The sequence below is a fragment of the Erythrolamprus reginae genome, chromosome 2 (assembly GCF_031021105.1).
Source record: "Erythrolamprus reginae isolate rEryReg1 chromosome 2, rEryReg1.hap1, whole genome shotgun sequence".
Lineage (NCBI taxonomy): Eukaryota > Metazoa > Chordata > Lepidosauria > Squamata > Dipsadidae > Erythrolamprus > Erythrolamprus reginae.
In genome coordinates, this window is record NC_091951.1 from 223,452,081 (window position 1) to 223,468,802 (window position 16,722).

Genomic DNA, 16,722 nt, shown 5'->3' on the forward strand with positions numbered 1-16,722 from the left:
TTACTCATATAATTTTGTCATTTCCTCTGTAAACTGCTCAAAGCATTATCTTTTTTGGAGGGGGGGAGCATGCCCATTTAATGAATCATTATTGTCCGTGTCCAGCCTAACTTGGACTTAAGAGTCTGCCTGTCAGTGAAACAAAATTCTTAAAGGAAAAATACACATCCTTAAAAGCTTGTCATATAAGATTAGCTAGAGAACTTAGACTGTCTAAATCATCCCGATATACCTTTTGAGAGGCAAATAGTGCTCACAGTCACTCATGCCCTCATCACCTCGAGGTTCGATTACTGCAACGCTCTCTACATGGGGCTACCTTTGAAAAGTGTTCGGAAACTTCACATTGTGCAGAACGCAGCCGCGAGAGCCATCGTGGGGCTTCCAAGATTCACCCATGTTTCCTCAACACTCTGTGGCTTGCATTCGCTGCCGATCAGTTTCTGGTCACAATTCAAAGTGTTGGTCATGACCTTTAAAGCCCTACATGGCTTTGGACCAGACTACCTCCGGAACCGCCTGCTACCGCACGAATCCCAGTGACCGATAAGGTCCACAGAGTTGGCCTTCTCCGGGTCCCGTCGACTAAACAATGTCGTTTGGCGGGCCCCAGGGGAAGAGCCTTCTCTGTGGTGGCCCCGGTCCTCTGGAACCAACTCCCCCCGGAGATTAGAATTGCCCCCACCTTCCCTGTCTTTCGTAAAGACTCATTTATACCGCCAGGCATGGGGGAGTTGAGATATTCCTTCCCCCTAGGCCATTACAAGTTATGCATGGTATGTCTGTGTGTATGTTTGGTTTTATAATAAGGGTTTTTAGTTGTTTTATTATTGGATTGTCACATGCTGTTTTTATCATTGTTGTTAGCCGCCCCAAGTCTACGGAGAGGGGCGGCATACAAATCCAATAAATTATTATTAATTATTATTATAAATAGGTTTTCTTCTCATCCAGTCATGATCTTTCAGTCATGTCGCTATTTTCCTTAACAGTGGCATCTGAAACAAGCAAGCTCTTTTTTCTTAAGCAGTTTTGCTGATCAGTACTCTCATGTCCCTACCTTACAGGTATCGTTTGTTCAGTGTTTCTATTCCATCGTTATTAATACCACGTGGTGAGATGCGCGGCAAATAAATTAACAAATAATTTATTTGTTTCCCCCTCCTTTCAGCCCCTCACTCTTATTCCTACAAATCTTTTCCTTTTAAAACTAAACTAAAACCAGCTGTTTAGAAGCAAGCATGGATCTGGGAACTGGTTCACCAGTCGCCTGAAATGGCAGGCTAGCTAGAGAATATTATCATAGAAAAATGTCAGGCGTTTGTGAGAAGTCCTTAACTCTCTTCTTCTCAACCTTCCTTTCACCTCCACTGTCTATCTTCACAATTCCTCACTCTCTGCTGTGTTTTTCATCACAGAGTCAATGGAAAATGCAATGAAAAATAGCTGGAAAAGATAATCATCTCCAACCTGCTGTACCTCTGATCCAGACCATTATTGAATTACACTGCTGCTCTTTTAAAAATATTTAATTTTGACCTTAGTTTCATTTGTATCCTACTTACTTTTTTGACTTAAATTTTTTTTTGAAAAAAACCCAGTGCAAGATGTATTATTGCTGGCACTTACCACCCGAAAGAATATTAAAAATGTTCCCGAACGCATCCCCTAGCTATTGGAAATGCAAAAAAAAGAAAAGAAAATGGAATGTTCTATCACCTATAGTGGACTTGTCCAGAAGCAATAATTTATTGGAACACGATAGGGGGATAGTTAAAAGAAATTACAAAAGACAAAATTGAGAAAAAAACCAGAATTATTCCTATTAGGTGTTTTTAATAAGACGTATAAAAAGGAAATTCAATACTTGATTATCCATATCTTGACAATGGTGAGGATTACCTATGCCCAGCAATGGAAAAATGAAGAGATACCAAAAGAAAGAATGATAAATAAAAAAATTATGCACTGCACAGAAACGGACATGCTGACAAGTAAATTAGAAGGGAAAGAGGATTCAGATATTATTCAGATATGGGACAAATTTTACAATTGGTTAAAAAAAAAGAAATGACAAAGGAAGCGAAATTAAATAGAAATATAGCCTAAAAGATTAACAATAGATAAAAGCAATTTTATTTGTAGTTTAAATAAAAATGTGCAAACGTAAATGTTAACAAAATAATGTAAAAATGTAAATATCTCCCACTGGAACTTCGAATAGAAATGGGGATATAAGTATCCCAAATGTATGTTTGTGTTTTTTATTTTTATTTGTGTATGCCTTAATAAAAAAAAAGTTAAAAAAGGAAAATGCAAAGAAAAACAGCTGGGAAAGATAAAGTATCATCTCCAACCGGCTATATCTCTGATCCAGACCACTACTTCCCAGAGTTACACTGCTGCTCTTTTAAAAATATTTAATTCGACCTTTAGTTTTGTTTGCATCCTACTTAATTTTGACTTAAAATAAAAATATTTGAAACCATCACCCCCTCTTTCAAAATCAACACTGAACAATGCAAATACATCCAAATTTCTGGAGTCTATGTTCCTGTTACTTTCTAACCCAAGCAATTGCAGAATATATATAGAATATAGTACTGGGTGCTGAATAAGACCGTGTAAGAAAAAAAGATTTTTAAAAGCACATTATTAGACTATCTAGAACAGGGGTGGCAAACTCAAGGCCTGGGGGCCAGATACAACCTGCAAGTTGCTTAGATCTGGCCCATGGGGCCGCCCTAGAAACAGCAAAGGACTGGCCTGTGTTGCCTCTCCCACGGAAAATGGAGCACGGGAGGGCTGCATGCAACCCTCCCAGGCTCTGTTTTTGGCTGCGATGGCCTCCTGCTGCCTTCTGCCAGTGAAAACAGAGCTCGGGGGGATGCAGCCCCTCTGCCCAAGCTCTGTTTTCATCGGCAGAAGGTGGTAAGAGGCCATCACGGCTGAAAACAAAGCTCAGGAGCACATTTTTAGCTGGCAGAGCACTTGGGCCACCATAATAGTCCCCAACATAAGTGACATCAAGCTGGCCACACTCACCCTTGCCCCCGAGGTCAAACACAACCCTGATATGGCCCTCAATGAAATTTGAGTTTGACACCCCTGATCTAGAATCTGACTATCAATCTGTTTTTGGAATACATTGCTTGAACAAAGAACTCATAGTAATTCTGCTTCTTAACATTTTACCTGTTTTTGTGTGCTTTTGTTGAATGTTTTCATTCATCCCATCCCAAAGCTCACACAAATCAATATTATATTTTCCCACTTTTGATTCCTTCAAATGTGGAGGAAAACTGGAAGGAAGACATTTAAAATTAATATAGCACTTTAAAAGAAATACAAGTACATTTAATATTATTTCTGTTTCCCTCAGAAAAACCATGTAATGTAGATATGTATTAACTGTATCTATATTTTAAAATGAAGGCTTCTGAATGAGAGGAACTAGTGCCCTCTGTGAATTTGGCTGATCTGATGAACAGATTTGTCTCTCAGTCTGCTTTAGCCATCATGTTATATTAGTTTACATGCTTGGCATCTTTACTGGGACATCACAATGTTCGGGTTTAAGTAGTAGATGAAGTCTAGGATATCACTCTCTGATCTATACTTTGCGCGTCATAGAGAAGCAACTCTTTAACTCATGAATTGCAAAAGTTCTTGGGCTGCCCACTTAAAGTCACTTAAGAGCAGCTTCAAAAGACCAGGTTGCACTGAATCTGGTCAGAATTCATCTCTTACTCTCAGGCTCCTGGATTTCACTCCAGATTTAGAGTCCAATTTAACCTTCCGGCTTGTGGATCTAGCTCTTCCCTTTGGAGAAGGAGGCTCTGGAGAATCCCCACTTTTAGGTACAAAATTGTTGTCCTCTGTGTCTTCTTTTTGTGACTGCTCCTGTTCTGCCTCTTTCTGTCTCATCAGCTTTTCTGCTTGACCCCGTTCCTGCAACCAGAAAGAAATTAGGAAGTGGAAAAATAAAGAAGGACCATGTTAGAAAAGCACTTCACCACTTGATGGCCTCCTTCTTACTCTCACCTATTCTCAATACAGTGATACTTCGTCTTACGAACTTAATTGGTTCTGGGACGAGGTTTGTAAGGTAAAAAGTTTGTAAGATGTTTCCCATAGGAATAAATGGAAAAGCGATTAATGCGTGCAAGCCCAAAACTCACCTCTTTTGCCAGCCGAAGCACCCGTTTTTGCGCTGCTGGGATTCCCCTGAGGCTCCGCTCCATGGGAAACCCCACCTCCGGACTTCCGTGTTTTTGTGATGCTGCGATTTCACTGAGGCTCCCCTCACTGGGAAACCCCACCTCCGGACTTCCGTTGCCAGCAAAGTGCCCGTTTTTGAGCTGCTGGGATTCCCCTGCAGCATCGCAAAAACACGGAAGTTCAGAGGTGGTGTTTCCCATGGAGAGGAGCCTCAGGGAAATCCCAGCAGCGCAAAAACGGGTGCTTCACTGGCAACAGAAGTCCGGAGGCGGGGCATCCCAGTGGCGGCGGCGGCTTGGGTTTGTAAGGTGAAAATAGTTTGAAAGAAGAGGCAAAAACATCTTAAACCCTGGGTTTGTATCTTGAAAAGTTTGTATGACAAGGGGTTTGTAAGACCACTGTATTTGTATGGGAAGTGATGCAATTTCAAATCAAGACACTTGGAAATTTATCCAGTGATTCTGTTCTTACGTTTCTTGACTGTAACTTATCGGCAGCACCGTTCCCCGTAGGCTGCGCGCCTGCGCGCCCCAAAATACCCCCCGCGCGCCCTTTTTCATGGGCGCGCAGTCCCCATCCCCCTGCCAGCCCGCGGGGGGGGGCAGGGGCGGGGAGGCGCTGGCAGTAGAAGGCGCTGCCCCCGCCCAGCCGATCCGCTCCCTCTCCTCTTCCGCCGAAAGAAACGCGCGGAAGCTGCCTGATTGAGCCCCGCGTTGCTCCACCCCGCTTCGTCCTGCTTGTCATCCTCCGTTGTGTTTTTGGGGGGGAGCGGCGGGAAAGCCCTGTGCCGGCCAGGAAAGCCGGGTTTGCTTTCCGTGAAAGCAGCACGCCTTTTAAACACGCTGCTTTCCTGCACCTCTTTCCTGGGGGGGGGAGTGGCATCAGCGCCACCCCTCTACGAGCAGCAAAAGCCTCAGCGACTGGGCACGCCGTTTGCCTTTCGTCTCCGTCGTTGACGCTTTTGCTGCTCGTGGAGGGGAAGGCGCCGATGCCGAAAGGCAAATGGCGCGCCCCGCCGCTTAGGCTTTTGCTGCTTCTGGAGGGGTGGGCGCCGATGCCGAAAACCTCAGCGTCATTTGGCTGCCGGGGGGGGGGGCGGGGAGGAGAAAATCCTCCCCCCCTCCAGGAGCAGCAAAAGCCTAAGCGGCGGGGTGCGCCGTTTGCCTTTCGGCTCCGTCGCTTAGGCCAGCGTTTCCCAACGCGAGACACGGCCAGGTGTGCCGCGAAGCGCCTAGGGAAGCTCCAGCTGGGCGTGGCTCTGCCGGTGCTGACGTGGAGCTCCCGCTCGCAGCTGTCCCCCGGCTCCTGCTCGATGCCGCGGTTTTCGGCGCTCTCCTGCTGGGCCCCAAAGAAGGAAGGCAGGAAGAAGGAGAGCTCCATTCTTCACGCCTTTTTCCCGCCTTCCTTCTTTGGGGCCCAGCAGGAGAGCGCCGAAAACCGCGGCATCAAGCAGGAGCCGGGGGACTGCTGCGAGCGGGAGCCCCAGGACGGAGGCACTGGCAGTGCCCCACCCAGCTGGAGCTTCCCTGGCGTCGGCAGCAAGTGTCCTTTGTGGCCCAGCGGGAGGGCACTGGCGGTGGGAGCAGGGGGGGGGTTTGCAGCGGCCGCAGGCAGTCGCGGGGAGATGGTGGCGGCGAGAGGGAGCTCCAGGCGGCAGCGAGAGGGAGCTCTCTCTCTCTCTCAGCTGACTGCAAGCGGGAGCCCTGATGGTGGCGGTTGGATGTGCTGCTGGACGTCGTACATGCTGGCGCTGCGGACCTGGCATATACGGTGTCCAGCAGCATGTCCAGCTGCCGCCGTCAGGGCTCCCGCTTGCAGTCAGCTGAGAGAGAGAGAGAGAAAGAGAGACATATAAGAGAGGCAGAGAGAGAGAGAAAGCAAGACAGATAGGGAGAGGAAAGGAGAGCGAGAGAAATGAGAACAAAAAGGGGAGAAAAAATTAGAAATGAGAAAATGATTAAGGCAGAGAATGAGAGGACAGAGAAACAAAAGAGAGAGAGGGGTGATTCTTGAAGCATATGGTAAAAAGCATCCAAATAATAAGAAAACCCCCCCAGCCCACACCTGTTTTTGAAAAGAATAAAAGAGAAAAAAAACCCAGCCCTCAACTGGTTTTGGAAATGGTTACACACACACACATAAGGGGGGGGAGAGAGACAGGGATGGAAAAAGAGGAGAAGTGAGAGGGAGAAGGAATGAGGGAAAAAGGGAGGAAGAGAGAGAAATGAGAAACATGAGAGAGAAAAGGGGGAAAGACAGGAGAAGTACCCAGAAATGAGACAGTGGTATAAATTTCAGGAGGGATGATTGATGATTGACTGTATTTATAAGGGGATGTTACATGGAATTGTATATATGAGGGGGTTATGTATGTATGTATGTATGTATGTATGTATGTATGTATGTATGTATGTATGTATTTATTTATACCTCTATGCCGCCCAGTCGCTCAGACACTATACTTTTCCGCCCACACCGAAAAAAAATTAGAGGGAACATTGATCGGCAGTCCTTACATTTTATTTTGCCCATGGACTTGGGTCCGTTTCCCCCCCTTCCCCCTCTTCTTTGCTTGGTTACCTGTTCCGCATGCTCCTGAGAAAGCGTATACCAGAGGGCGATAGCGCAGCGCCTCCCACGGGTCACAGCCCACACGCCATGAGGATTCTCTTCACCAGAGCTGAAGGCCACCAGCCTCCCACATTTAGGGCGCACCTGAGCCTGCCAAAAAGAGAGGGGGGAAATGATAAATCAATAGTTCTCCCCTTCCTTGCCATGGAATTCTCTCAAGGTCATACGATGACTGTCAACTATATAGTAGATGGGAAAACATTTTCTTGTTTTGGAGACAAGAAGCGAATTGCTCAAGCCCAGTAGAGAGGAAGTTAATGTATCTTCCAACATAACATTTTGCTGAATTTGCCTGATTGCTGAGTTTGTTAGGGACAAATACTGTGAATTCAGTTCCAGTTGTCCTTCCTTCTCTCCTAATCCCATATCCAAGGCTTGAGGCTGACTCACTGTAAGGGTTATAGCATCCATCTCGGTGAAGAAGAGATTTCCCCCCTGGAAGTCTTCATTCAGGTAAAGGATTGCACTGCAGAGAAATGAGAAAATAAAGAAAGCTAAGGGTACCTGGGCACTTTTCCATGAACCTTTCTTTGTCTTAAATAATCAAGCTTCATATTTAAATTGTCAGAGACTGACATTCTTTTAAGAGAGAGTTTCCACAAAGGATGTTGCTAGAGCAGATTCAAAGGTTCACCTGGAAAAACATTACTGGCTGCTGATCAACCTGCATTGGTTGCCGATCAGTTTCTAGTCACAATTCAAAGTGTTGGTAATGACCTATGAAGCCCTTCATGGCATCGGACCAGAATATCTCCGAGACCGCCTTCTGCCGCACGAATCCCAGCAGCCGATTAGGTCCCACGATTAGGCCTTCTCCGGGTCCCGTCAACAAAACAATGCCATCTGGCGGGACCCAGGAAAAGAGCCTTCTCTGTGGCGGCCCCAGCCCTCTGGAATCAACTCCCCACGGAGATTCGAATTGCCCCCACCCTCCCCGTCTTCCGCAAGATGTTAAAGACTCACCTATGCCTCCAGGCATGGGGAGATTAACTCCCCCCTCTTTTGACTATAGTGCTTAAGAATGGTATGACTGTGTTGTATTGATTGTTTTTAATATTAAGGGGTTTTAATTCTATTTTTTATTAATTAGATTTGTATTACCGTTATTGTATTTGTTATTGTTGTGAGCCGCCCCGAGTCTTTGGAGAGGGGCAGCATACAAATCTAATAAATTATTATTATTAATTATTATGTTTCTAATAAGGATCAAACAAATTATTCAGGGAAATGTATGGAGCCTGAAGCAGCCTTCTTCAAACTATTCCCCTGCAATTGTGTTGTGCTACAACAACCAGCAATGTTGCCTGGATGCCAACACCTTTAAAAAGGTTCATCTCTATTCACACCCAGTGGCAACTGTCAAATCCACTTTCTCTTTTCGTTCTGTGCGCGCGTTCTGGGCGTGCTCTTCATTTATTGCCAGCAGTTAGTTGAAAGCAAAGCTGCTCTATTTGCGAATTGTCTTTGACATTCCGTGTTTACTATCCTGCTTGTTTGTTATTTGCAGAACTGCAGCATGGATATTTTCCATACCACCCACTCCTGTTACATGTTTTAGTGCAGAAAATATATAATCCATTATATCTTGGATATAATGCCTGTACCAGCAGGCATTAATATGGGGGGATAATTTAAATTTGCATGCCTAAAAAGACAGCGTGCTTAATTAAATACCTTGAATGGGAAGAAGAAAATATATACTGTTCTCCCTACCTCCTACCATGTCTCATTTCTCCAACGATTTTCCTTTTACTCTTCTAAGCTTTCACAGGGAGCCACCCAATCTCTCTCTCTTCCTCATTCTCTCCATCAATGCACTGTGAGCAAATGAGCATAGGTTCATTTTGAACATGTCTATTCTACTAGTTTTTCTCATCATTCCTATCACCCATTTCCTCCCATGTTGACTGTATGACTGTAACTTGTTGCTTATATCCTAAGATTTTTATTAATATTGCTTCTTCATTGCTTATTTGACCCCTATGACAATCATTAAGTGTCGTAGCACATGATTCTTGACAAATGTATATTTTATTTTATGTACGCTGAGAGCATATGCACCAAGACAAGTTCCTTGTGTGTCCAATCACACTTGGCCAATAAAATTCTATTCTATTCTATTCTATTCTATCCTTCATCCATTTGCAGAAACAGCTTTTTTTTAAAAAAACCCATTAAAACCAGAATTCCAAAATTCAAAATATTCCTAGCATACGAGCTTCTGGATGAGAGCCAACAGCAATGTGGAACTGATCCATTCTCAATCAATGACTGCAGGGATCATTTTCCTTCCACGTCTTACATTGTTCTCTTCCGCAGCAGCAGCACACATTAATTAAAGCATGGCTCAACTTGACATGAAGATCACTTTCATTCCCAGACCCCCTCCACACAGCCAATGGCTCCCGTCCACATATTTTCATGCCGCTGTGTGGCATTTGGCACACCGATTCCCAACTTTTCCTTTAGCTATCCAATTAGAGAGCACCAGAAACAAGAGGCAGTCCCAGCTGTGCTCTTCCATATTAGCTTCTTACATTGGGAAAAGAAGGGAGGTTGAAAAAAGAAACCAGCCATTATTATGGGAGGAACATAGCTACAAGATCCAACAAGACTGACACAGACTTCAGAGGATAATCAGAACTGCAGAAAAAACAATTGCTGCCAACCTGCCTTCCATTGAGGACCTGTATATTGCATGAGTCAAAAAGAGGGCGGGGAAAATATTTACTGACCCCTCGCATCCTGGACACAAACTGTTTCAACTCCTACCCTCAAAGTGTCGCTACAGAGCACTGCACACCAAGACAACTAGACACAAGAACACTTCCCACCCCTTCCCACCTCTAATACAGTGTTTCCCAACCTTGGCAACTTGGAGATATCTGGACTTCAACTCCCAGAATTCCCCAGCCAGCAAATGCTGGCTGGGGAATTCTGGGAGTTGAAGTCCAGATATCTCCAAGTTGCCAAGGTTGGGAAACACTGCTCTACTAAACAAATAATTCCCTCAACATTGTCAAACTATTTACTAAGTCTGCACTTCTATTTCTACAAGTTTTTTCTTATCGTTCCTATCATCCTTTTCCTCCCACTTAGGACTGTATGACTGTAACTTGTTGCTTGTTTGCTAAGATTTTTATTAATATTGCTTGTTTCTTCATTGCTTACTTGACCCCTATGACAATCACTAAATGTTGTACCCACATGATTCTTGATAAATGTATCTTTTTCTTTTTATGTACACTGAGAGCGTATGCACCAAAGACAAATTCCTTGTGTGTTCAATCACACTTGGCCAGAATTCTATTAATTACCATTTGCGGCCCTATTTGGATCGGGAGTCATTGCTCACAGTCACTCATGCCCTCATCACCTCGAGGCTCGACTACTGTAATGCTCTCCACAGGATTTGAAGAATGTTTGGAAACTCCAGATCGTGCAGAATGCAGCTGCGAGAGCAATCATGGGCTTCTCTAAGTATGCCCATGTTACTCCAACACTCTGCCGTCTGCATTGGTTGCCGATCGGTTTCCAGACACAATTCAAAGTGTTGGTTATGACCTATAAAACCCTTCATGGCACCGGACCAGATTATCTCCTGGACCGCCTTCTGCTGCACGAATCCCAGCGACTGGTTAGGTCCCACAGAGTTGGCCTCCTCCGGTCCCGTCAACTAAACAATGTCATCTGGCGGGACCCAGGGGAAGAGCCTTCTCTGTGGTGGCTCCGACCCTCTGGAACCAGCTCCCCCCAGAGATTACTTAAGGAAACTCCTTAAAACCCACCTCTGCAGTCAGGCATGGGGGAACTGAAACATCTCCCCCTTGCCCATGTACTTTTGGTCTATGATTGATTGTGTGCTTGTTTTTTATATATATTGGGGTTGCTTTTATGGACTTTTTAACTTAAAACTGTAAATTAGATTGCTAAATATTAGATTTGTTACTATGTACTGTTTTTGCCATTGTTGTGAGCCGCCCCAATTCTGCGGAGAGGGGCGGCATATAAATCCAATAAATCTAATCTAATCTAATTCATAAAGAATTCTATTCTATTCTATTCATGAGGAAGAAGAGGAAGAATGAACCCGCAAGCCAATAAGAATCCCAGGACAGGGCTAGGCAAAACTTACTATCAACAAGGCGCATCTCTTACCCAGCATTTCTAGACGGAGAGCGCTAAAACAATAATCACAATCATTCCTTCTTACACAGAAGCCAAATTAACTTGCAGAGTTAATCGGCTCAGTTTCCAATGAGCAGACAGTTTGATTAAGAATACACAAGGGTGACACCAATGTTAAACTTGTTGCTGTCTTGAACATGGAAAAAGCATCACTTGTACACTTTTATTCTAACCATCAAACTATGAATGGCAGGCAAGAGGTCTCTTTGTAGTTTCAGACCAAGAAGCAAAATACATGGCAGCGATTCAGTCCTTTTCTTTTGCTAGTTTAATGAATTCCATGATAAAAGAATTGTTTGCCAGGTAGATTGTCAACTGATACACGCACAAAACAGTGTTTCTTTTAGCTGGGATGAGTAAGAAATAAACAAATGTCACAAAAAAAAGCTTAAAGCGTTTTGAAATTCTAGAATTCTATTTTGAAAAATGATATAAGGTTCATGAGGAGAACAATGCCGCCATATGGCTCCTCGGAATAACAAAAGTTGGAGGGAGGGGGGAAGACTATCACTCCAGTCCCACATGACTAAAACCTGTAAGAGCAAAGCAATAAGAAACACCCACACAGTTGCCAATTAGAGTTATGAAGGAAAAGGGGGGAAATGATGGAAACATTTAAATATGTTAAAGCATGGGTCCCCAAACTTTTTACACAGGGGGCCAGTTCACTGTCCCTCAGACTGTTGGAGGGCTGGACTATAAAAAAAACCCTATGAACAAATCCCTATGCACACTGCACATACCTTATTTAAAGTAAAAAACAAAATGAGAACAAATACAATATTTAAAATAAAGAAGAAGTAATAAGTAATTAAGTAATTAATAATTAAGTAATTTATACTTCTTTATTAACAAGTAAATTTAAACTTAAATCAACAAACTTCCTCCATTTCTCCTTCCTTCCTTCCCTCCCTCCCTCCTTCCTCTCCACTTCTCTTCCCTCTTCCTTTTCTCTCATTTGTTTCATTTTCCTCTCCCTCGTTCTTTCCCTCCATCATTTTCTCATTTTTCTCTTTCTCTCTCTCTCTTTCCATCTCTCCCTCTTCCTTTCTCTCCCTCTTTCTCTTTTTTTCTCTCTGTCCCTCTCTTTCTCTCTCTTTGCTTTCCTTCTCTCTCTCTTCTCTCTTTCTCTTACTCACTCTCTTTCTAACTCTCCCTCTTTGTATCTCTCACACTGTTGCTGCTCTGCCATAGGGCAGCAGCAGTTTCTTTCCCTAAAGGCGGCAAAGAAAGGGGCCAATTGCAGGCCCGCTTTCCTCCCCGCCTCCTGCCTCTCCACCTCCTCCTCGCTCAGCAGCTGACCGCGGTGAGTGGACAGGAGATTCGGGAGCTTATTATATCGATCGGTAAAATCTCATGTGCTGCCGCGGGCCGGTTAAAAGACCTCAGCGGGCCGCATCTGGCCCATGGCCACGGGCCGTAGTTTGGAGACCGCTGTGTTAAAGGGTTAAATAAGGTCCAGGAGGGAAGTGATTTTAATAGGAAAGTGAACACAAGAACAAGGGGGCACAATCTGAAGTTAGTTTGGGGAAAGATCAAAAGGAACATGAGAAAATATTATTTTACTGAAAGAGTAGTAGATCCTTGGAACAAACTTCCAGCAGACGTGGTTGGTAAATCCACAGTAACTGAATTTAAACATGCCTGGGATAGACATATATCCATTGTAAGATAAAATACAGGAAATAGTATAAGGGCAGACTAGATGGACCATGAGGTCTTTCTCTGCCGGCAGTCTTCTTTGTTTCTATGACGACTAACTGAATTATTCCCACTAAGGGGAATAATATTTGGACTGATTTCAACAGAATAACATACAGTATCTGGATGCTCCCTGAAATTGCATCAAACATTAAAATGGCTGTTTGGATGCTACATAAAATTCTCCAGAATTCTTCTACCACTTCACTTACTCAAAATATTTCTATACACAGAACTGCAGGTAGTCCTTACATTTTAGCATTAGCATTTAGACCTATATACCTGTACCGCTTCTCAGTGCTTTACAGCTCTCGCTAAGTGGTTTACAGAGAGTCAGCATATTGCCACCAATAACCTGGTTCCTCATTTTACCGACCTTGGAAGGATGGGAGGCTGAGTCAACTTTGAACCTACTGAGCCTACTGAGATTCGATCTGCCAAATTGCTGGCAGCCGGTGATCAGCAGAAGTAGCTTGCAGTACTGCAGTCTAACCACTGCACCAACAAAGTTCTTTTTGACCACAATTGGGACCAAAATTTCCATTGCTGAGCAAGACAGTTGTTAAGTGAGCAAAACAGTATGTAAAACTGTAGCAATTGGCTCAGAATTGAATTTAAAGATACTGAAATCGACCCTTAGATAAGTAGTCACCCTTCCATCCCATGGCTCCAAATTAAGAATTGTCAATGAATCTCAGTTGAATTTATGGCATCTGCTTCCCTTTCTATTCTTTTTGGATAAATCATACTACCCTTGTTTCCCTGAGTGGGAAGGAACCTTGGAGGGCCTTCTAATCCAATCCCTGCTCAAGCAGGAGACCTTACACCATTCTGGACAAGTGGCTGTCCAATCTCTTTTTATAAGCCTCCAGTGATGGAGCATTTTGAAATGTTTCTATCTTCCTTTAACAGTGTTATTATAGTAAATAAAAAGACAGAGACAACAGTGAAAATCATGTGCTATAAATAGAAAGGCAGGTCAGTAGAACCCTTTGTATGGTCAAGGCAGCTTTTCAACAATGTAATGTCTCCTAGCCACCTCTTCTAGATAATAATAATAACAATAACAACAATAACAACAACAACAACAACAACAATAATAATAATAATTATTATTATTTATTAGATTTCTATGCCATCCCTCTCCGAAGACTCGGGGCGGCTCACAACAGTAATAAAAAACAATATTATAGCGAGACAAATCTAATATTAAAAAGAATCATATCATATTTAAAAACCAAACAACACATACCTACCAAACATAAAATATAAAAAGCCTGGGGGAAAGGTGTCTCAACTCCCCCATGCCTGGTGCTATAGGTGGGTCTTGAGTAGTTTACGAAAGACAAGGAGGGTGTGGGCAGTTCTAATCTCTGGGGGAAGTTGATTCCAGAGGGCCGGGGCCGCCACAGAGAAGGCTCTTCCCCTGGGGCCCGCCAAACGACATTGTTTAGTCGACGGGAACCGGAGAAGGCCAACACCCTCGAAAATGTCCAAAGATACTTCACTAGAAAGCTTAGAACTACGATGCCTTAAACATGATCTAAGTATTGCCCACAAGATCATATGTTGCAATGTCCTGCCTGTCAACAACTACTTCAGCTTCAACCATAACAACACAAGAGCACAGAGCAGATTCAAACTTAATATTAACAGCTCCAAACTACACTGTAAAAAATACAATTTTAGTAATCGAGTTGTCGAAGCGTAGAACTTATTACCGGACTCTGTAGTGTCATCCCCTAACCCCCAACATTTTATCCTTAGACTATCCACGGTTGACCTCATCAGATTCCTAAGAGGTCAGTAAGGGGCGTGCATAAGTGCACTAGTGTGCCTTCCGTCCCCTGTCCTATTGTCTCTCCTATATCTCATATATCTCTTCTTCTATTCCTATATCCTTTCTCTATTCTTTCATTGATATATTTTATTCATATATCTTATTCCTATATACTATATCTTTATTCCTATATTTTATTTCTATATATCTTCTATTCTTTCTCTGATATATTTTACTAAGGGTATATCCTCTATAATCTTCATTGTGTATTGGACTAAATAAATAAATAAATAAATAAATAAATAAATAAATAAATAAATAAATAAAATAAAATAAAATTAAAAAATTCTAAACTTCCTGAAGCATAAACAGTTTCAGTGGTATATTGGTCACATCAACCAATCAGCATAAACTCTCTTCCTTCCTTCCAAATTGCTGAATGGGGTTTGCAAGTCTGTTTAAAATTCATCATCTTTAATTATAAATCAATAAATGAAATGTATTATCTAAATAATTTAAGTATAACAGGCTCAGCATGAGAGATACAGCCTCTCACTGTTTTCACTCTGAAACTATTACCTATAGTCCCTGTGTATGTAGGCAGGGGGTTCTCTCCAGCAAGTGTTTCCTTCTGGGTCCAAGAGGCAATTATCAGCATGGACTGGATGACTGAGATCCATGCGGCCTTCCTGTTCTCCTGAGGAAGGACAACAAAAGTCGTAACTGTTTTGTTCCCTTGACCAGCATTTTATTGCTCAATAGACAAAAGGAACTCAAAGGCTGATTCCTCATTTTCTTCTACAACTATAGAATTTACACTACAGTGCTGGTAGTTTTTGACATGCAGCATGAGGTGGGTTGCTAAGGTGGAACGGTGACGTGTGCTCGTCCCCGTGGCTCTGAATGCCAGCAGAGTCCAGCGCAATCCTGCTACTGCACCTGGGCAGAGAGAGAAACCGGGTGCGATTTCGCTACCTGCCCAGGTGCATCGTTATTATTTTACGGAAAGAGTAGTAGATGCTTGGAACAAACTTCCAGCAGACGTGTAAATCCACAGTAACTGAATTTAAACATGCCTGGGATGAACATATATCCATCCTAAGATAAAATACAGGAAGTAGTATAAGGTATGGACCATGAGGTCTTTTTCTGCCGTCAATCTTCTATTTCTCTATGTTTCTATCATAAACATAAAACTCTTACATTGCAGATCTCGTGAAAGTACTTTAGAGCTACTTACTGTCTGTAGCTGTGCGACACACAAGATGTGTGAAAGAAAAATAGAGATTTTTCCCAGGGGTAAAATAGGATTCCACAATTTTCCGGGATTTTTCACTGGCTTGCAGGAAAAGTTTAATATCTTTCCAGTTCATACTACTCTCCTCAGCCAGCTATAAAAGAAAAACAAATCAGTGCAATATTTAATTTCTATTAAATCTCAGGATGTTCCAGGGATATTCATGAAAAAGAAAATTGTTAAAGACCCATTATCAATATTCCACGTGGAAATTTGACACCCATGACCTAGAGTCTTAGATTGTCAGTTAATTGTGTATTTCTTTTACAAGGTATCAATAAAGTGAGAGATAAAAACAATCTAGCACCTTTCCTGGCTCTACTTTCTGCTTTTTGTTTACCTTAATATTAAATAGAAATATTCATATATTTTTTTCCAAAAATTGAGAATCGAGCAAAGATTCCACCTTAATTTATTTGCCTTAAATTATTTTATTTCATTATCACTATGTTGTGCCTGCCTCTTTGTGACCAGCCCCCCACACCATCTTTCACTGTCTCCCAAAGTTTGCTGAAATTCATATTCATGGCATCAATGACACTACCTAACTATCACATCCTATCCTGTTCCCCTTCTTCTTTTGCCTTCAACCTTTCCCAACATCAGGGTCTTTTCCAAATGCATGCAGACTTAGAGATGCATAACAATTCACTCATGCAAGCAAAGATAATAATGGTTCTCCAGGTTTCTCTTGTAGGCAAACCAGGACTGCAAAATAGGCAGAAAACCCAGAGGCTAGACAGGCAGGGGTGCTTTCGTCAACCCTCCTCCTCCTTCCTGCACCATGCATTGTCCAGATGGAAAGTCTTCAGCTGGGATTAGAGAAAAAATACATCATCTGGAAGGAAGGACCAGAAAGGCTCTTCAGGCTGCAGGCTGATATTGAGATAATTCTAGGTAAAGG

At 42.9% G+C, this 16,722-nt stretch overlaps 1 protein-coding gene across 1 annotated transcript in view; it reads right to left on the bottom strand.

Moving 5' to 3' along the window:
- Positions 1–1,545: 1,545 nt before the first annotated feature.
- Positions 1,546–16,722, bottom strand: part of P3H3 (prolyl 3-hydroxylase 3) — a 41,307-nt gene continuing 26,130 nt past the window's right edge. The window contains exons 11-15 of the mRNA XM_070742019.1: positions 15,762–15,912; positions 15,101–15,218; positions 7,243–7,318; positions 6,802–6,942; positions 1,546–3,951 (exon numbers count right to left, since the gene is read on the bottom strand). Of these exons, the coding sequence (XP_070598120.1) occupies positions 3,733–3,951; positions 6,802–6,942; positions 7,243–7,318; positions 15,101–15,218; positions 15,762–15,912 (705 nt within the window). The 3' untranslated portion in view covers positions 1,546–3,732. The remainder of the gene's footprint in view (positions 3,952–6,801; positions 6,943–7,242; positions 7,319–15,100; positions 15,219–15,761; positions 15,913–16,722) is intronic.